The sequence below is a fragment of the Serinus canaria genome, chromosome 3, assembly GCF_022539315.1.
Source record: "Serinus canaria isolate serCan28SL12 chromosome 3, serCan2020, whole genome shotgun sequence".
NCBI classification, from domain to species: Eukaryota; Metazoa; Chordata; class Aves; order Passeriformes; family Fringillidae; genus Serinus; species Serinus canaria.
Window position 1 is genome coordinate 7,898,648 of NC_066316.1, and position 22,034 is coordinate 7,920,681.

Sequence of the window (22,034 nt, forward strand, 5' to 3'; positions counted from 1 at the left end):
ATCATCCTTCAGGCCTCACTCACACAGGAGAGGAAAGAAATGAGCCAGAGAAGGGTAAAAAGAGCACAAGGCAATTACTTCTCCAAGAGCTGTGTCTGCAATTAGCTCATTCCCTTGTGACCGTGAAACACTGCTTACAATAATACTATTATGGTGTGCTGTGGAAGGGTTGAGAGTCGCTGCCATGCACGGCTGCAGAGGTTTATTCCCAGCTCACACAATCTTGCTTGCAGGATTTTGAGAGAGACTGTGTTAGCATGGAGTGCTTCTGGTCACATTTCTCAGCCAAACCACGGTTCAGGCTGCACGCCTGGGAAGTGGCACATCCCTGCCTGGTGGTTCATGAAGCCAATGCTAAAGAAGACAACTCCACACCTCTGCAGGCTCCTGAAACTCGAGGGGGTGGGAGTCTCTGGGGTCTCCCCAAAGCCTGTGCCCCCTTCTGAAGTTTGTCACACTGCCTAGTTTATCTGCCATTCAAAGTGGCTTTGGATCCATCTGTTGATGGATCTCTCAGGAATATTCAAGAAATTTCATTTTCACACTTACAAAGCGCTTAGAAGCCTTTGGGTGAAAGGGACAATGAAATACATTTCTTGACAAGAAATGTAAAGCTTTAAATTAAATGACTTCATTTCCAGTTAGTATTTCTTGGGAGACAATGCCACTCAAGGCACTGTTTACTACACATGGGGCAGAATTTGGTTTGGATGATGAGTCACCTAAGCTTCAAAATAAATTTGGAAACTGGAAATCTTTTGTAGTCTCTTCACTAGCATTTTTCTTTATTGAGGAATGAACCTAACACCATGTAGCTTTTTTTTTTTTTTCTGCCAAAGACTGCAAAATGAGGCTGCACCATCCCCTTTTGTTGGCTGGAGCTCTCCAGAGCACACAGTTCTCTCTACTGGCTATTTGGTGCTACCTCACAGACCAGTCTAACAACAGAACAGATTATTTTATCTCCTCATACAAGCCTGCACCCTGCCTTACAGGTCTGTCACTTCAGCATCACAGCCAGCTTCACTTGAACATTTGATAGTTAATTTATAAATCACTTCTATTGAAATTTGAGTTTTCAAAGTTTGGTCTGACACATTTCCTTCTTGGCTTGAGGAGTAAGCACTTCATAAATATTTTCTCTTGGCATCAGTTCTACACTTTAATCCATAGTTCCTGCTTTAAGAAACTGAATTCTTTATCCTTAAAATGCATCCTTAGAGTGAGAGAAGCTGAAGTTCTACTGACACCAGCAGAGCAGCTTCCTCCATGAAGGGCACCATAAACTCTTGGAGAGGTCCCAGCTGCAGAGTCAGAGCAAAGTGTCTCTGATAGAGCTGTGTCTGACTGAAGTTCTTCAGGTGTAGGAAGGAGAGTAGCTGTGAGATGGTATTTTAGCAAAAAATGGAAGTTTAACTCTTGGGGGGAGTCAGGAAGTCCTGGTCTGGGATCACATAATGACAAATGATGAAACATTTTTCTAGAAGAAAATTTTGAATTGGTAGTGATGATTATTTGAGCTGACTGTTTCCTGCCATGCAACCAGTGTGACTTGCAACACCTTCAGTGAATTGCTCATCAGTCCTGTAAATGGAGACATATTTCCCACATGATTATGACAAAGAGTTCCCAATAATTTATGTGTTGGAGAAAACCCTTAGCTTAATTCACAGATAAGATGAAAATGCTAAGTTCAGCCAGCAAACTGTTCATTCATTTCTTGGAACAGCAGCTTCTGTGTGGGAAAAGAAACACAAAAGAAATACAAGTCCCAGAGAGGGAATCTGGTCCTTTAAGTACAGTGCTCTCCAGTAAGGAATGTAGACCTAGAAAATTTCTAGAGAATAAATCAATTATTTAATTCAAGCTGCTGAATAAATCAATTATTTAATTCAACTGTTTGACAGTTAAAAATACCAACCTACTCACTGAAATTATACAGTAAAAAATCAAAACATTCATAGGACACTGGCCTGATGTAAACAAAGAGCTCTTCCACTCTTCCTGGTACCAGAGCACCAGCCCTTCTTCCCAGACAGCCCTGGATGAAACGCATGTGCTTCCTGTGGCTCTGGCTGTCCTTTGGAGGAGTCCCACTCCTGTGGTGGTGTCTAACAGAGGAAGAGCCCCACTTTGAGAGATGTGGCCTAATGTGGTGTTTGCTGCAGCAGCAGCTGCTAAATATTTGATTATCTCAAAGGAACATCTCTGAGCAGCTGGGTCTATGGGCTCAGAAATGCAAATCTCTCATTCAGGAAATATTTTTATCACTTTCTCGGGAATGGCTACATTCAATAAACTGGGTGGGACCATCACACCCAGCCCTAGTGCTATGGTAGCAGCCCAGGGCTTCCATAGCTGGGAAGGAGTGCAGTACCAGGTAGGTAAGGCTATGTGTGCCTCTGGGAGGGTGACCAGATTAATAGGTTAATTAAATTCCTCAATCAGAGTTTGGAAATTGAGTTGCTTTTGTGGGTATTAATAGGATTGACCTTTTTCCATAACATGACAATCCTATTCCTCTTCTTACTGTCTCTGCTTTCTATTCATGGGAGTTGTACTGACTGAATAGAACCAGGACCAGAGGGAAGAAAGTGTTCAAGCTCTTTTGGTTTAATTAAATGTTTCCTCTTTGTCTGCCTGCCTTTTCTTACAGGATAAGCTGTTTGGTTAGGAGCTGTTCTGACACTCTCTACCCAGGGAGGCATTGTTACAGTGTAGTGGACTGCTAGAAACTCTGCTAGAAACATGAAGAAAACCAAATTTTATTTGTGCTTATGTCTGATACAATCCAGACTAAGAGTATGTTTTTGTTTTCCCCTTATAGTTCTCTTGATCACAGTCAATTCATAGAAATTGACTTCGGATGTTGGAGAAACATCTTTTTCCAGACTTAGAATGAAGCATAGAGTCATCATTATCATCTGCCCTTGTTGCCCATTTTGGTGACCACTCAACCTCATTTACCACCAAACTGCTCTTTTTTTTCTACTTGTTGCTTTTCCTAAAGTTTAGGAGCTCATGGTGACCCTAATGTTTGTGTGACAGACAGCAGATGTTCTCAGTAACTCTTTAGATGTTCAGGACATATTAAACTCAAGGATCACACTCCAATGCCTTGCATTTCTGTAGTAATTTATGATGACTTTCACACCAATTTCTCTCACGTACTGTATGAGGTGCAGAATAAGCTAACTGGATGTAGGATCTTGGCAGTGCCTTTTTAGCCATGTCAGCAAATCCTGCTGAAATCAGGTTTATTGGCAGCATGCTCGAGCAACTCCTGAGGAAATATACACGTGCTAAGGTCCATCTTCACTAAATATTCCCATTCTGAGACAACAAACATCCCATAGCATGGAAGCAGCTATCCCAGCTCCTGGTGACCATAAAGGAGCAGTTCAGCCTCATAAATGAAGCGATACCTGTTCCATTATCTCATGCTGATATGATTGCATCTGCTGCGGTGTGGCTGTGTAAACAGGCACGCCCTTCACAGGCACAGGACCTGGGAGAAGCAGCACAGCACTTTTATCTACAAGTCTTTGCCAAATGAGATATGGCCAGGAATCGGAGCACTTCCTGAATTTAACCAACTCCTCTAATGAAGTGATTTTACAGAAGAGAGAACAGGGAAATTGATGCAATTAGCAACTGAAATTTTCGCTATGTGCCTAGAAAAAACCGTGAACCAAGAGCCAGATGAATAATTTCTAACCATGTAAATTCAGAGCACCTATGCATGCCCTTTTCAAACACGTCCAGAAAGTGAGTTGTACCTCTGTGGCAGGGTATGACCTCAACCAGCACATGTCCCCAAAGAGGACAGAGGTGGCACACAGCTGACCCTAGCTCTGAAGCTCCAGACACGTCCTCTTCTGTGCTGTACTACGTACCAGCCTCTTCCCTCCTGTGTCCTTTTCTCTTTCGGCTGTACTTTCAAATTAATTGTATCTACCTTTGAGACTCCAAGCTATCCAGTGGCACAGGAAATGCTAGGCAGAGAGAAGATTTCTCTGCAAAACTGCTGCCCCTGCTGCCTCTCTTATGGTGAAAGCAAGGCTGTGTGTGTGACACGTGGCGCTATCCACGTCATTCCTTCTATTCAGCAAACAGAAGGATAACACACCTCTCAAAAGCATGCAGTAAGCCTGTCCCTCTTCCTCTGATTATTTAGTGGAGAGCATGTGGCTGGTTCTAAGCTGCTCAGCTGCGGCTCACTATTTTATGCTGTTGTTTGGGGTTATTTCTCCTGCTTTGAGTGAAATTGACAATGAGGTTTGATGAGATGTCTGCAGCCCTGGCCTGCTCCCAGCCATACATCACACACTCCCATCAACGTCCTGGTTGCCAGTTCTTAAGCTAGTTGGGCCTCTCAGCAATCCTTTTCACCTTTTAAAGCAGCTGGGTTAGTTCTCTGCTGGCTCAGAGGGCAGGCCTGGCTCACCAAGGGGCTGGGAAACCACTGGCAGCAACAAGAGCATGCTGCCAGGAGCAGGGTAGTGAGGATGGGAGCAGCTTTGGGCACAGCAGTTACAGCCATGAGCTAATGCCAAATAGCAGTAGTTGCACTGCACTGCTGCTCCCAGCTGTGTTCCCTGCCCTTTCCCTTGCACTGGATCTAGCAATGGAGTGGCTCCAGGCTGAGTTGATCCAGCTGGCCGATATGGCTGAAAACTCCTCATTTTTATGGCATGGTTGGTTTGCTCCGGTTGTCAGCCAGATGAACAGATTCTCCCTGTGGCTGCACAGCCACTAAATGCAACATAAGGAAAGCAGTGCAAATGGGAAACAGAGACAGAAACCAGCTTGTACATAGCCCAGCTGCACTACCAAACTGCAGCCTAAAGAGCAGCCACGCCTATCCAGCCATCCTGCTGCTCTGCCAGAGTCAGATCGCTCGACAGCTTGCTTCCCTACCTGTGCTCTTCTGCTCTAATGAACATCTTTTCAGTACAGGAAGTGTATTTTTATCTCCCTTGTTCAGTATGAGTAGTACTGCACTCCAGCAGGCAATTTCAACCTCCTCTGATTTGTGGACTGCTAGTGGAGAGGCTGGCAGGACTAAATCTATTGACTTCCGTTCCTTTGTGGCTTTTGTGGACCTTGGCAGTTACTCACAGTGGCAACAACTGTAGAGTGAAATGTACTGCACAGCAGAGCTGCTGAGAATCACATAGGACTCACCAGACTGCCAATAGTCTTTGGACACCTTTTTCTCCTCTCATTTCTTTTTATTTCCTATTGAGGATAATAAAATCAGAGCAGATTATGGAGAGTAAGGCTAGCGAACAAAAATGGGAACTTTGAGCTAAAACCTTTTCAGTTCAGTTTCCTAATGGACAGCACAGAACAAACTACTGAGCCAGGAGTTCCCATTCTCTCTGTGAGTAGGCTGTCTTTTTGGGAAATAAGCAGTAACACCCTTTCCCAGTAGTGCAAGAGTCACAAAGCTAAGTTTGTGTAGGGGCTGCACTGGTTAACTCTGCCTTCTCTTGGCTTACGGATGTTCCTTTTGGAAGAACTGTGGCTCCTCTCTCCATCATTGCAGAAGGCTGTGGTTTGGTACAAGGGGGTTTCAGTGGCAATACTGGCTTGCAGTGAAATGCAGCCTCCTTCCTTTTATACCTCTTCTCCCTCTCTCTTTCCTGGCTTTATTCCCAGATCTGATTCACAGCCCAGCCCTGTAAACTGAGTCAGTACAATTGTCAGGGTGAAAGGCTGCAAGGAGAGGAGTGGGAATGAGGGAGATGGCAAAAGGAACTGCAGGGGGGATCTGCTTAAGCTGCCAAGCCCTTATTTTTCAGCAACCTAGACTTCAACACTGTCATGTTTAGTACATCCATAGTCTGGCCCAGCCCCTTCAGCTAAAATTGTCTGTAGTTTATTTGCACACCTTCTGGTCCCTATCTTGCTGATGACTGAGAGGAATTGCTGCTGAAGACATCACACATTTTTCTCTTAAGTACAGAGATACTGAATCATTTTCCATTCACATGCTTTACTAAAAGATAATGAAACCTTTGAATGAAGAAGGGAACAACATATTAACATATAATTTAAAGTAATCATGAAGTCATCCACTGGGGACCTCATAATGTACCTTGTTAAGTGGGGTCTGGGTGGCTGGCATGTGTGGGAAAAACAGGGCAATAGTTCTCAAAGGAAAAGCTTAACCAAGGTCAGTACATTTCACCAGCTAGATTCCTGAACAACATTCCCAGGAGAGAAGTATCTGAATGCCTGACTCAGTGGTGATGTGCTCCTACACACCACTCCTAAAGCAGCAGAGGTTAACAACACTCAGAATGTCAGCACTGGGCCCTGAGATAAAACACAGTCATGATGAAAGGAGCAATTTTCTGGCGTCCTTCTGCCTGCAGAATCTATATAAGCTGGGCTGCAGTCAAGGAGCCTTAGCAGTGCAGTTATGTGAGTTAAGAACCGGGCTTTTTGCTGATAAAAGCCCTCATTTAGGTGTAGCTATACACACATAGGCATGAGGAGTGTATCTTTAGCATCACTGAGATGCAGCAAAAAAACCATATCTCTGGTATAGACAAGCCCTTAGGATCAAAATAGGTGAATATCTCATGGTGTTGATTTTATTACAGGCCTCCACAGAATGCCCATCCCTGCAATTCTTCAGCAACCTTTAAACAACAACAAAACAATGGCATTTTCCAGCTAAAGAACGGGCTCTAATATTAGGATCATCAACTGACATTTCTTTCTAGATCAAAACCTGGAGAAGGAAATTCCTTGTGTGCCCATAGCCTGTTAGCCATGACAGACAGCTGGTTCTTGCTGATCCTCTCTATCCAAAAAGAGGGCAGTAGCAATCTTTGAGGGTTGAACCTTATCACTGTGGTGTGAAATGCCACTTGCAGGTCAGCGGCTACTTGTTCCAACCCTCCTCACTACATTTTGGGTGCAAAAACGTAATTATCTCACTGTTGATTACTTTAAGAGAATAGTCCAGTCCCCTGGCTTAAGTGGTCATGTCAAGAAGGGGCTGATCCTGATTAGGACTCCCAAATCCCACAGAAATAAGTAAGAGTATCCAATATTATCTGATTTGATGAGAATAATGCTTACTTAGAGGCAAGTAACCCAATGCATAACAAAATAGCTAACAATTTTCATCTTTCGAACTGCCATCTAAGGAGAAAAATCCTTCAGAAGGGCTGGAAAGTCATGAAGATCCAAAGAAGAAAAATTGTTATAACCACATGTGAAAGAAAAAAGATGTTAGCTTTGGGATCACATTCATTGCAAAGGGGTCCAAATTTTCAGTTAATTTTATTTTTTGAAAGGGCTTGTTTTCCTCAACTTGTAAAATATATTACAGGGGAAAAAAATGTGTTTTGAAAGGAAGTAGGTTTTTTTTATTCCCCAGTGATACAGCACAAGATGTTCCCTTCTAATGTGTTGCAGGAGTTGGCTTGATGATTCCTCCTGACACCTCAAAGATCCAAGACTACAAATAAATAGTGAAAGGATTAAATAAATCATTTGGTCACTGTGGAAAATCATAGCCAGGAAGTCAGACCAGGAGCCCGAGGTTTCCATGGCTATTATATGAGACAGACAGTTTCATCTTGTCACCCATCTAGGATTGCAGGACTGTTTTTTCTCTTCTTTAATCAAATGGGCTCATGGCCAATAATTTACCAGTCTCACTTCTAGAAGTGTGGAAGCCACTTGGTTGTCACAAATCCTCAGACAAAGGTAGAGAAAAGCTTTGCAAAAAGTTTCAGCTGTCCCTATTTAGAATGGAGGCTGCTCAACATCTAAAGAACTGAGCTCTTAGTTGTCAAGGGATATAGTAAAATCTTAAATAATCTGCAGACTGTTAGAGGCACTGGCTGGGAAGTTATTGAATGTTCAAGGATTTCCAGTATCCTGTTTCCTAGGTGCTGTTAAAGAAAACACAACCTTTAATTCCACAGCAACTTGTCTCCCCCTGTGATACCATTATGTGTACATGGCTGGACACGAAAAATGAGCCAGCTCTTACCTGACACCATATTGCTGCACACTGTGGCATGTAAATTAGTCTCTGTGTGTTGACACAAGTCACCTTTCTTCAGCATCACTTTGTTTAAACAAGCATACACTGTGTGTTTGCATGTGTATCTGGGGATAGAAGAAACCACCTCCCCAGCCAGGTCCTTTTCCTGCTCACACCATGAACAGCCAGGAGCCCTGGCAAGGTGGGGGAGCCCGAGGGGGTTTCCAGAGAGCTGCCAGGGAAGGATAGGCACCAGGGCTGTTCCCTGGCTCCCTCCCAAGCTTTCTGTCTGCCTGAAGACTGCTTGCTTTCATTTCTGGGTGCCTCTGATTCCCTCATGGATTAAGCATCCCTTCTTGGGAGCTGGGTGCAGCTGGTGCTCAGAGACATGCCAAGCCCATCCCATGGTGTCCATGTTTCCATCCCAATGGCTTTGGCTGGTGCCAAACCATTACTCACATTGCCTGACTGTCCTGTCACCTCTGGGAACAGCCGTGTCTGGCAGCCAAACATTTCCTGCAGACTGGTGAGCTCAGGGCTGCTCCAAACCCGTGTCACAGGAGCTGGCACGTCCCTTGGAACAGCCTGCTCCCCACCCACACTACAAAGGCCTATCTGCACTACAAACCAAACCACTCTGCCTGCAACATTGCAGCCACTTTGCACTATTTAGTCCTGTCAAGGATGCAGAAAGGAGCTGGAGGCTCTGCAAGGCAGGAGGGTGCTGTCCCCACCACAGGCCCTGCCAAGCCACAGCTCAGCACAGCAGGACTTCAAGCAACTACTGCAGCAAACTGGGCACTCAGGAGATTTTCTTCTGAAACTTCCCTTCTTTTTTATGTAGCTGTTGCTTCCTGGACTCATGTTGTTTGAGCTGTCTCAGTTGGTTTCAGGCAATGGAATTGGATGTGCCACTGGTAATGTCAGCTCACCAGATGGCAGGCCAGCAGCTAGGGAAGGGGGCAAGCACAGCCAGGCTCACCTTTTTCCTCTACCACTTACTGACTTTCACATCATTGTGGGCAGGTTGCTCAACCCTTCCCATTTTCTAGTAAAGCAGACATATGCCTGGAAGATTTTTCAAAGTCCTCAAGAGAAGAAAGTCCACAGAGTGAAATGCGGAGATCCCTCCTGAATGTTTATTGCTCAGATTTAAGAAAAAAAAAAGACTTTACTACAACATCCAGCATTTCAAGGCTGTCCTTAACAGAGACCCAGCCAAAACCACCTCTTCCAGTACTGTGAGGATGTGCAGTGCTAGCACAATTCCACAGTCATTCACTTCTGTCTGTTCATCTAGATTAATAAATAACATTTCATTCGACCGTTTCCTTTCCTGTTTTTATGGGAAATTTTGGCCTGATCAGTGTTATTTTAAATATAGATTACCAAATCCAGTTAAGGATGAAAATGGGTTTTATATGCTGGGTAACTTATTGATGGACTTACCCCATGTAAGAACTCAGCAGGAAGGTTTGCTGCTCTGTTGTCACTGTGTAGGGATCATTGATAGCGCATAGTCAATGGGAGGTAAAAGTCAATTTTGCAAATCCAGCTAAAACTCCCTTTCTGTTAACAAACCATGCAAAATTACTCAGTTTGTCTAACCTTGAATTCCTCCTGGTTTCTGGGGAGATTATGTCCCAAATTCCTTGAACTATTTAATGATTGCTATTGTATTTTATTTTGGTTGTGTGAACATGAAGTAGGGCGGACCTGTAATACACCAGGGACTGTGTAGAGCAGCAGCTGTTACACTTTCAAAGAGCATTACTGAGCTTTTTATAGTTGGCTGCAGTTGACATCACAGCTAAATAGAGTCTTGTTCTAAAATATATTCCACCCAGCCTATGCAACCTGAAATCTAGGCATTGCTGGGAGGAGAGAGGGTCACAGGAAGCAATGCAATACCAGCACAGAAGTAAAAGCCTGGGGATATGTTTGCTTGTTTTTTCTGCATCCATTAGAAATGCCCTTGATTATTTTTTTCCAGGAAGAGCAGAAATGTCTGGAGAAGAATGACAGAGTGAAACCTCTCCTCTCAGGATCAGCAATCAAATGTGGCCCAGGTCAGCAGTGACCATCAGCTGTAATAGCTCACTCTAGGTAGCTCTCTTAGTGCTCATGGATGACTGTCCAAACCAAAAGAGGCCAAATGCTTTTACACTGTTATCGCTGGTGCCATCAGGATGCTGCTGGAACCTGGATAAAAGCTATTGTGCAGTAAAAATCATTGGAGAGGAGCACCACACACCCAGCCCCCTTTCTGAACTGGACCAGCAGCTTCCAGAGCTTTCGGGAGAGAGTTCTGCACTGTACTCACTACTAAGAAAATAACAACGCTGAGTTAGTTGAAACAAAGCTGAAGCTTATCCAGGACTCAAGTCTAGCCCCCAAAATGTCTAAATCCACACTGTCCTTGTGTGTGCCTGAGTATCTCTACTACTCTGTAGCTGGACATACTCCATGTGAATGGCCTGGGTTTCCAGGGGTACTTTCACAGCTTTACATGCACTGCACCTCCTCTCTGAGTCTGTGACTGAGGACTCTTTGGTTTTCAGGGATGGCTTCTTCTGGGATCCTACATGACCTCATGGGGAAATGTCAATATCTTACTCTTTGCCTGACTTCTGTTTCATCTTACAGGGACCCACTGTTCTGGCAAGAAATCCCTCTAAGGGGCCAAGCCAGGGATATCTAGCCTACCTTTACCAGCAAAGACTGCAAAACATGAGGAGACAGTGCATCACAGTCTGTGAGCCTTCCCTGGGTGTTGGTTAGATGGCCTGCCAAAAACATCACAGGTGAGACTTACTGGCACAAGCCCTTTCACAACCTGACACTGTTTGCTGTTTGTGGGGTGTGATGGCACAATTCCTCCTGAAAGCTGCACAGACACGAGCCTCCTCTCTGCTGCAAAATGCATTATCCTCATGGCCACTGAATCAGCACAGCAGCCAGGACTGACCAGCACTGCTTCCCCTTCCAAAATCTCAAAACAATTTCTGCTTCAGCATGTGACACCAGCAGCCACACAAGTCCCCCAGCCTCAGGGTTGTTGCTGTCCTCTTTCTGTTATGCTCCCCTTCCTGTTCATATCAATGTTCAATGATCAACTTCCCAAATGGCTCAAACTCCACCCAGAGGAAAAAAAATTGCCATTATCTAAACTATGGCTATTCTGCAAGTGCTCCAGAGAGCACTTCATCACCCTTTTTTTTCATAATTTATGATTTTTACATGCTTACACAAAGAAAACCAGCAACCTGGACCCACAGATGTGGAGAGGATTTCACAGGAGTGGCTCTCCTTTTACTGTGAAAAAAAAAAAAAAATTGACCAAGTCTTTACTTTTGTGTGTGTGGTTGATGGTTTCTCAGCTGCTGAAAACATGTGCCAGAGTATGAGAGGTGTCCCTGGGAAGTGTGAACAGGGAATGAATTCACTCAGACCTGGAATGAATGACCTGGTCTTTTGCAGCACTTGGGCCTACACATTTTACATAGTCCTAAGTAAAACTCCCACCTGAAAACAGCTTTTGTACTTTGGTTAGACAAAGGAACCTGGTGAGGCTGCACTGCTTCAAGATTACATAAAGACCTGGAGAGCAGGAAGCAGGTACCAGTCCAGGTCTGGAACAGGCATCTTCTAGGAGCAGTCCAGTGTGCCATGCAGCTGCTCTTCAACAATGGGGTCACAGGCAAGTGACAGTGGCATTTGATGGGGGTGTTTGGACAGCCCAGACTTGGTCATACACTGTTAATGGCAGCTTGCTGCTGTGGAAATCTGAAATGCGAAGACTTGTTTGGAATAAAGGAGGTCAGGTTGAGTAAAGAGTGCAACATGCAGGGGGGTTTGCTTGGTTGGACACCTGTGTGGCTCTTAGGAATTATCCTGGTCCCTAAAGCAGGAGTCTGCTCCATGAAGCCAGAGGAAAGATCACCATTTGGCTGAAGAGATGCAAAATCAAACTCTGTGGGCAGGTAGGATCAGCCTTTGGTCTGTTAGGATTTTTAGTGGCAGCAGGTTCTCTGTTTATCCTGAACTGCTTTGTATATGCCAGACTCTTGCTACAGCAGTTGATAAACATACAAAACACAGAGGAAGAAGAGCTCAACCAAGTGAGATTAATCAAAGAAAACTCATTATCTTCTCACTTCTGCCCTTATCCTGGCAAAATTTAAGAGAAATACAATGTTTTTGAAATGCCAGAAAACCATGAAAACTGCTATGCTAGCACTGACCAGGTCACACAGGATGTAAAACACCCAGGTGATGCTGTGAAAGATGTGATATCCTGCCCAGCTTTGCAATTTCCAGCCACTGTCATAAACATTTTGTCTACAGCCATATTTCAGGCATTGTCAGTGAGTGACAAAAGAGGCCAGCAGCAGTGGAACTGCAAATAGATAGGTATCTTAGGTATCCCAGCTGCAAAGATGTGACTGCAAAAGGGGAAAAACGTGGTCTTGTAAAGATGTGGGGGTGGCTAAGATGGCAGTAGAGATCTGCTGAGATCACCTCAGCTTGGAGTCACTCTCCACCTTGGATTACAGTTGTCCCATCTGCAGCAATAAATGCATTTGCTCTTTGCCATGTGTCCAGCAACATGGAGAGCCTTCCACGGGCAGGGAAGAAAAGCTGTCAAGGAGAAAAGTCTTAAATTCCTCAAGTAACATCTAAAACAAGCTTGGTCATATGCAAAAGAGAGGGGTAAAAATGAAGGGGACTAAAAGATAATGGAGAAAGAGATAAAAATACCAATAAAAGGAAGGAGAGGAAGACCTTTAGTCAACAAAGGAGAGGATCAGAATAAGGAGGTGACAAGGGTGTGGCCTAGGCAAACAGAGCCAGAGTCAAATTGAAAAATAACCCTGCCAGAAATAAAAGCAGAGGAGTTGAGTTTGAATAAAAGGGGAAGAAAACCAGCTGTCATGTAAAATGGGAGTGAGAGAATGAGCAGGGCAGCCCAGGGGGGCAGTGGTGCAGGCTGGAGGCAGGGACATGCCTCAGAGACAGCCTTTCCCAGAGTCCACACAGGACTCTGTTGGACAACTTATCTGGGATGGCTGAGGCAGGGGACAAGACAGTGGTGGGGGGAGGATGGAGATGCTGATCTGTGCAAATTCAAGGAGCTTCTCTGTGAGTCAGGCACCAGAAATCCGTGCTGTGGGCTCACAAAAGTCAGGATAACCCATGTAAATAATTCCTACTGAGTGTGTTATGTGGCACTTCTCTTTAATTTGACTTTAAATTACAAAGAAATATGAGTCAATTCATGCACAGAAGGGAATGACTTTATCAAATGGCATAGTAACCACTGCACTCCCCAGCTATGATCATGTGGTACTGCTGATTTAATGATCAACTGCAAAACCCCAGCTCAGGTGAAACTTCCCACGTTCCATCCACATGTTAAACCTGAAAATCTTCCAAACTTTTGAACAGAGGCTTTGAAATTGAAGAGCTCAGAAAAAATGAAAGAGCAAAACCCAAATGGTTTTGTTGTAAATGTTATGATACATGAGACTAAAAGTCCCCCATCTCCAGAACTGGTCAGAAAATAATTCATTTAGAATGAATGATTAGACTGAAGCCAGAGCACTGACCTTGGCATGTGCCTGAGTAGCAGCAGGGAAGCACTGCGAAGCCAGATGAAGGATTCTCCAGGCAGTCCCACTGAGAGAGGAAAAACTTGGTGGATTTTAATAGCACCAGGGCAGCCAAGGGCAGAGAAAGATCATGAGTTTGTGTTCATATTGTAACAGGCATCCAGCCATACCAGGACAGTTCTGGTTCTGGTGTTTTGTCTTCTGGTTTTGAACCATTGGAGTAAAACTTCACATTTGGATCCTTTTCTCAATAACCATGAGACACAAGCTGTAACAAACAAACAAACAAACATTTACATAAAAATCCATTAATTTCAGCAGCTCATGCTCTCAGATACCAAACACTGCAAGACAGAAACAGAGACTCTTGTGACTCATTTGTTAAGTTGGAGTAGAAGGAAGAGCTTACCACATGCAGGGGATGATGATAAGGGTTTAAGAGCCTGACAAAACAACGCCCTAACACTGCTTGCTAAGGCTAAGGAGTCTGAAAAGGGAAGAGAGGGGACTGTTTGGAGATTTTCATGCTGTTATCCAGTGCTGCTAGAGGAGAATGTGGCCTCTTTGCTATCCATTACCCTGCCTTGCCCTGCCTGCCCTACTCTGTGTGTATATTCTGGCTGCACCCTGGCAGGCTGCCTCTCCTAAGTAGGTGCTGAATGAAAAGGAGAAAAACATGGTCCTGTCTTTTTCCTTAGCTCTTCTCTTCTTATCTTCTTCCTTCTTCTTTTTTTTTTTTTTTTTGTTCATCTGCAAATATATTCCTCTGCTTTCACAGTAAATTAATTAAACATTTTTGGGAGTTTGGATAATGCTGTTGAAATTTTGTATACACAACCACCTGCACCAACAGTTCTTAGCAAATCTTCTTTAAGGAAAATATCTCTAAGAGCTGGGAATGACCTTGTTCAGAGCATGCAAGTAGGCAAAGCAATACAGTAAAATCCATTAAATAGAAGCTTTAGGTTCTCTCACAATTTAAATATAAATGTAAAATCAGAGAAGGCACACAGAGGAATTGCAACAAGGATTTGTTTAAGATTAGGGTTTGCTGCCACAGCAAACTCAGTGGGACTGTCCTCTCACTACAGAAGCATCAGTGAGGGTCAGGTACATTCACCCTGCCACTCTCAGGGTATCTCAAAACCCAAGTTAAGATTTTAGGTATATTTAAATTCAACACTAAACATCCCATGCTCTTTCAACCAGGCCCTCCTATCTCCAGGTAGCTTTCTCCCTATTGCCCTTTCCCTCTTCCCACCCCCACCATTTGCTCTTATCTCCCTTCCACTCCCAAATCCTGAATCTTCCTCTCCCTCCCATGGTAGGGAGCCAGCTGCCAGCCATCAGACATACTCTGCTTTTGCCCTGTTGCTGTGTCTGGGTCCTCTCTGAACCTGGGCATCTTGCCCCAAATCTGTTGCTGCTGGGATTTAGCAAATACAGCCCCTTGATCTTTTCATATGCATTTGCTGGGGTTTTGCGCCTCCCCGCCTCCACCACGGCTTCCTTCAAGGCTCTCTGTGTGTCTGAAGCTCTTATCAACTCCTCGGAGCAGAATACACGAATGGCACCAGCAGGTCTTGAAGTCACGTCTCACACCTCTCAGGAAATGGCTCACCCCACCAAGTCACATCCCCCTCCTAAGCACAGGGCTAAAGTCACAAGATACTATTAGTTCCTCATGGCCAAAGCCAAGGGGACACGGCAGCTGAGTGTTCAAAGGAAAATAGATCGTTCCTATACAGAGGTATCAGGTCTGAGCCAAGCAAGGCAGGCTTCTTTCAGAGAGAACATAACCTCTTGTCACATTGCATTTATGTCTGTGCACAGAGCTGCTGGGCAAGCCTGGTGATCTGAAATAACCTGTGCTGAGGATTGCTATCACCAGGCTCTGACATGGTTCTGGTTCTCCAGTGCCACGGGCTCCATGGCACTGGAGATGTGCCCAATGTACCTTTGGTACCAGCACAGAAGTGCTGAAAGGGGTTCAGCCCAGCCCCTTGGTCAAGGACACACTCAGGACACTGTGACAGCACCATCTCCCTTTCACTCCCCAGTGCTCAGGCACCTGGACACCCACTGGAACAGCCTGGAGCATGGCCAAGTCCCATTTCTGACCTGGCACTGAGACACTGGCTGTATCCTCTTCACTGTGTCCCAGCTGGAGCTGAACACACTCCCTGGGCTGAGCAGCAAGGCAAGCCTCCTCTTCCCTGCACAAGGAGGGGCTCTCAGGGACACAGCTGAATACCCACAATGGACAGGCAGCTTAGGCTTTTCAAGAATGTATTTCAAGGCATCTGCAAACCACGCCAGAGTGAGGGCTATACATAGCCCACCCTGCTCAAGCTCTTCCTTGTTAAAGCCGTGAGGACTAGAAAAATGACAACTCTAAATTAAAAACATGACATCATTGTAAGATCTCAACTCTACCTAAAAGCCTGGATGGGCCTCAATATATAGATCTTGTGTCTGCACATTGGGAAGATCTGATAAACCTCTAAAAGCATTTCAAGGTCATAAAGAGCTTTGTCACAATGACTAGAAACAATCAAGGGGAAATTAGGTATTCATATAAATATTTCCTCTTAGGCAGAATGAAAAACCTCAAAACCTGAGCCTAGTATGCATTAACAATTTTTTGCTATCAGGGCCTTGCTAGAGAAGCTGGAAATTATACGGTATTTTCCTGCCAGCAGAAACTCTGGAGCAAATGTAGTTATATATGCAGCCATAAAAATGTGTCTGGACTACAATTAATTTAATTTGTAGGGTAATTATCCAGGGATTGCTTCTTCAGGGACAAGCTATCCACGGATAGCTTAAACTTAAGTCTTAACAGCAAAAATATGGTTTTATTTTTTCTTAAACTTTCTCTAAATGAAATCAGGTTTGTGTGACTACTCTCCCTTTTTCTTGGTCAGTCTCCTAATACATGGAGAGGGACTTCTTGCAAGGGCATGTCATGACAGGACAAGGGTGAATGGCTTCAAACTGAGATCTGAGGTTTAGATTAAGTATTAGGAAGAAATCCTTCACTGTGAGGGTGGTGAGGCACTGGCACAGGTTGCCCAGAGAAGCTGTGGATGCCCCATCCTGGAAGTGCTCAAGACCATTTGGATGGGGCTCTGAGCAACCTGGCCTGGTGGAAGGTGTGGAAAGGACCTTAAAGATCATCTAGTTCCAACCCCACAGCTCATGGCTGTGGGGTTGGAACAAGATGATCTTTAAGGTCCTTTCCAACACGAACCTTTCTATAATTCTGTGATAATGTTCGAACTTTTTGGCCAATTTCAATTAAAACTGATGTAGAAATTGAGATCTCCAAGATACCAAATCTTTGCAAATTTACTCAGGTCGACAAGAGACTGCTAAATCTCCACTTCTAAAAACCTCATTCTTGGGTTTAGTGACCAGAGAATTCATGTTGAAGACAGCCACCAAAAAGAAAAAAAACAATAAACCTTGCTGGAATGACAAAAGACAGTGCACAAACTGTGTCCCTGCAGGGTCCCAGAAGGAACAGGGTGATGTGACATCTGACAAGCCAGAGGAGTTTGGACACAGCCAAGGTTGCACAGCTGGTTACAAACCACTGCATGGCAAAACCCCAGGTGTCCCATGCCCTCCAGGACTGAGCAGCAGAACTGCTCATGTCTAAGTTATTTCAAAGGGTGTGTTTGTCTTGTCAGCAAAGCCATGACTGCATGTCACACTACATTCTGGGATGCTTCCCAAGCTCCAGTTCCTCAAGTCACATAAAGCAGGATCTTCAACTGCACATTTAAAAGATGACTTTGTAGCCCCAAGAGCCTGAGAGAACATCCCCAGCTTGACATGTAAAAGGTTGAAGAGCCAGCTAGCTGGAAAACTCACCACAGGGCCTATCTCCCCCTGCTTCTCCACAGCCTTGGTGTTTCACAGCCTGTCTTGCCCTTGCTGGATGCTCAGAGCTGGCAGCAGTGATGTGAGAGCATGTTCTCCAGCTGAAGTTTAAAACTGTTTTATTGCAGGTACAGGCACATTTTGTGAGCCCTCTCGAGCACAGATGCCTCAGTGCTGAGGCACTCCCAGCACAGACAAAAGCACAAGAAGTTTCTCTCCTGACAAAGAGAGTGAAGATCAATGTAAAGAGCTTCTGAAGCAGCCTGTAATTTTTCATATCAACACAAGGCAGTCTGCTTTTCCCTCTGAGATAGCTCTCTCAGTTTTTGCCATCTTAATTTCAAAAATCAAGCCACTTCTGGACTTGTGTCACAGCTTCTACTTCTTGAGGGAAGACTTAAAATCCCCCTTTTTGCCTTGGTAAATAATAAAAGCAAGTCTGCAAAACAGGAAGGGACAAATGTGAATGTCTTCTAAATACTTCCAGCTCTTACCTGGGTATGACTCCATGCAGATGTTGGCACCTACAAGGCATCAGAAATGTCTTTGTCAGACTACAAGGGGCACAGCAGGATGGAAAACTACTTGTCAGGGAGAGGAAACTCCACTGAATCCAGACACAGCACTATTCCCTTGCTGCAAGAGGCACACTGCACTACCTCCCAGGCACAGCTTTTGGGACATCAGTGGGATGATTCTCTGTGGGAGCTGTGGAGAAGGAAGGGGAGAGAGCTGCCAGAAGGAAGAAAGGAGCTGTCTTTCATGCCATCCTGCTTGCCTGGGAGGAGGCAGAAGCCTCCTATTCTGATGTCCACTAAAGCACACTCCTTTATAATCAGTACTGTCCCCCTTGCTTTTTTTCAATCTTAGACCTGTTTCAAACCAAGCCAATACAGAAGGGTGGCCACAAGGATCCCACTGACAAAGTTTGTGTGTGATGCTCTGAGCAACAGGAAAGGGAAAATATAATTCCTGGGCTCTGGTCTTGCTCCAGTATTGCTTTGCAGAAAACTCATCACCAAGATATATGAACATGCTGGTAATAGCCAGCCAGCCCAGACAGGGAAACTGAGGCAGACTAGAAGTAAAGAGAAGTCAGCACCTGCAGACAGGCAGCACAGCCTGACCTGCTCAGAGCAGTCTCATCCACTCTCAGAAAATACAATAGTCTGCAGCAAGGTAATGAAGAGTCTGAGTGGGAACCCCACATGCAGGGCCCTGTGTGTGCAATCCTGGGCTGCACCAAGGGTTTTGCCCACAATTCACTCACACAGAGTCTCTCCTATTCCACCGGGCAGAGCCACAGGTCACACTGCATCCATGGACAACACGGAATGCCACAAAACGGAGGGTGTGGAAGTTATTTTACTTTCATTGTAACAATGTAGACTTTTTAAAAGTTACAATTGTTACATCTGTGTCTCCCAATGAAAGTTTTCAGGCCTGGGAAGCCTCACTGTTCTTTTCCTCACCAAGGAAAGGTATCAGCTGCCGTCACAAGTCACTGTTGGAACACCTGTGGAACCATAAAGGGGAAGGGAACTGAGGAGGCTTTTGGTTTGAAGGATGTCACAGCAGTCAGAGATCAAAGAGTCAGCCCATTTCCAGATTTATGAGTTGGGAACAGGTCTATTAGCTCCCAGTATTCACTCTTTCCTGAGTATCTGTTCAATATACATTGACAGCTGTCTTAATGGGAAGTCTGACACTGGAAACCACCATGCTCCTGGGCAGCCTGTCTCAGTTTTGTTCTCTGCTAGCTCAGAATCAGATCCAGCTGGGGCAGTCCTAGAAGCACCCCAGATGGGGTCCCCTCATTTCCCTCCTGCTCCATCTGGCAGTGTTCTCTCACTTGTACAGCCATCCTGGGGGTACTGGTAACTCACAGGTAGGAACCCCAGATCTGGATTGAAAAAACCCAACCAACCAACCCACCCCAGCTGTTGTTCCTGCAGTTAATTTAACTTGGGTTAATTCCCTGAGCACACTGTGTGGACTGACACATGATCAGCTAAAGGGAAGGCATCAGGACAGGGGTGAACAGTGGGGGGCCTGAGGTGCCAACAGCTCCTTAAGCCTGGGCTGCTGCTGAAAGAAAAACACATGTATGTGTGTGAAAAAACACATTCCCTCAAAAACCTGCTCTCTCTGTCTGGCAGCCTTCATCAACCTTAACCAAATCCTAGAAACTATATTCATATAATGGCATAATTCCAAGCAGAATTAAATCCTTCAGAAAAGAAACCTCTGCTATGTTTCATGGGATATTATTTGATGTAAAATACAATAAATCATTATTCATGTAAATATAATCTGGAATAATTCTCTTTTGCTGCCACCTGTGGCATCTTCTAAATCTGCAAGCAATCTGAAGAGTGATTCAACCCTCCATGAGTTTTTCACTAAAAGCCTTAAATAATGCTGTCTGTGCTTTCTGGATCACCACTCACCTGTGCCCTTTCTCACCACTTTGCCCACTCGTTATGCTGCTAATTGAGAACACTGTTCAAGTCTCGTGGATCTGACTGCTGTCTGCAGGCTACAGCCCATGATTTTGGGAACAACCTAGAAACTTCAGTCATAAAAGCACCTGGACTACTGCACGTGTAAAAGCACAAAGGTACAAATATTTTTGGAACAAAACTTCTAAAAACAGCTTTTAACAATTTTAACATGATTTTCTGTACAAAGTAATTTTTCTTGGGAGACATTTGTAAAAAGTAATACGAGGACAAACCATTTTAAGTGCCTTGGTGTTGTTGGGGTGTGCAGGCAGCGTTTTAGTATAAGACCTCTCCTCTGGGAATCAGTTTTGGCAGAAGCACACGGGATGTGCCAGTGTGATGTGTAAAGGCATTAGCAAGTGGTGGAAAAGGTGATGACAACAATGTCTGCCTCTGCTGTGGCTCTCCAGGTGCATTTAACGTGCATCTTAAAAAGAAAGAGATGTTTTTGCAGCAGCAGGAATCGGTACACCACCCGCACAGCTGGCAGTGAAGCAATGCAAGTGGAGCAGTCGCGACCACGGGAAGAGATAACTCCTGTTTGCTTTGTGTCTCACACCATGCACGATCCATTACTTGCCAAAGCAGACAGCTGCTCGGGAACGTCTACCTCCACACCAATAGCTGGAGGGAGTGAACTCTATAACCCGACCAGCCCAGACGATGTATTAGAAATAAACCAACCGCTGCTTCGGTCCTCTCTAGGGTGCCAAACTCCCAACACCCAGCTGTTTTGCGAGCGGATGCAAAGCCCGCTCCCTTCTCCCACCTGCTGTCTATCTTTCGGGCGGGGAGTCGAGGGCTGCCAGCCATCACCCAGCCCCGTCAGGCTCGCACAGGGCATCACTGACTCCTCTGGGCTGAGCAAGGCAGGGGCCGCCCCAAGTCGGGCACCCCACCGGCAGCCTGGGGCGCGGGGCCCGGCGGGGTGCCCGGAGCTCTTCCCGCGGGGCCGTGCCGCCCCCTCGAACCCCCGCCCCTGCCGAGCCCCCTCCCCGGCTATAAAGGGCGGCTGGCCGTCCGAGCCCCCTCCTCGCCGCTGCCATGGCCGCGCTGCGCTTCGGGGAGCCCCCGGCGGAGCCGCCCGCCTTCCCCGCGGGCAGGTGGGCGGGGGGCGGCGGGCCTGGCCCGGCCTCGCCCGCCCTCAGGGCGCTTCCCCCGGCGGAGCCGTCGGAGGGGGCGCCGGCGGCCTCGCAGCGTCGGAAGCGGACCAGCTTCACGGCGGCGCAGCTGGAGACGCTGGAGCTGGTTTTCCAGGACACCATGTACCCCGACATCTACCTGCGGGAGAAACTGGCCGACGCCACGCAGATCCCCGAGTCCCGCATCCAGGTGAGGGGCGCCGGCCGTGCCGCGCCCGCCGCCGCGCCGGGGCCGCCCTGCCGCGCTCACGGCCGCCCTCTCTCCCCAGGTTTGGTTCCAGAACCGCCGCGCCAAGTCCCGCCGCCAGCGGGGCCCGCCCCGCCCCGGCCCCGCCGCGCCGCCGCCGGCCTGCCCGCGGCCGCCTCGCTTCGCCGCCCTGCGCGCCCCGCAGCGGCCCCGCTGCGCCCTCTCCGGGGCAGCCCGGACGGAGGATGGCTCGGTCCCCTACGCGTGGCCGCCGGCCGCCGGCTTCTCCCCCGGCCCCGGCTTCGAGGGGTTCCCGCCCGGCCAGCCCGGCGGGGCGGAGCCCGGCCCGTTCGCGGGGAGCGCCGCCGGCCCTTTCCCGCCGGCCCGCGCCTTCTGCGGGCAGTACTCGCCCGTGTCGGACGCCGAGGACACCAGCGGCTACTCGGAGTCGGGCTCGGAGTGGGAGGAGAACGCGCTCGGCGCCTTCCGCGCCCTCTGAGCGCCGCCGCGGCGGGACGCGGCCCGGGCGGGGTTAACCGCACGGGTTAAAGGCTGCGGAGCCTTCCCGCCGGACCCCGTCCCGGTGCTCGGGCGGGGAGCAGTCACACACCGCGCTACCTCACTGCTGCTCTGCCACTGTTGCACTTTATCCGGTAGTAACTGATTGTACCTATTTATTTAAGAAAG

General features: G+C 46.6%; 1 protein-coding gene and 1 long non-coding RNA gene across 2 annotated transcripts; one reads left to right on the forward strand and one right to left on the reverse strand.

Annotated features, from left to right (window-relative positions):
- Positions 1–12,663: 12,663 nt before the first annotated feature.
- Positions 12,664–21,425, reverse strand: LOC127059357 (uncharacterized). The gene is made up of 3 exons (XR_007777046.1): positions 21,300–21,425; positions 20,252–20,445; positions 12,664–13,894 (listed from the first exon to the last, which is right to left on the reverse strand). It is a non-coding gene; the product is annotated as an uncharacterized LOC127059357 (long non-coding RNA).
- MIXL1 (Mix paired-like homeobox) lies at positions 21,063–21,846 on the forward strand. Its single transcript, XM_050971960.1, has 2 exons — positions 21,063–21,350; positions 21,430–21,846. The coding sequence occupies exons 1-2, from the start codon at positions 21,063–21,065 to the stop codon at positions 21,844–21,846; spliced, it is 705 nt and encodes a 234-aa protein (XP_050827917.1).
- Positions 21,847–22,034: the final 188 nt, after the last annotated feature.

Coding starts and splice junctions, on each gene's coding strand:
- MIXL1 (XM_050971960.1), top strand. CDS start 21,063: ATGGCCGCGCTGCGCTTCGGGGAGCCCCCGGCGGAGCCGCCCGCCTTC. Junction 21,351..21,429: donor TCCCCGAGTCCCGCATCCAG/GTGAGGGGCGCC, acceptor CTCTCTCCCCAG/GTTTGGTTCCAGAACCGCCG.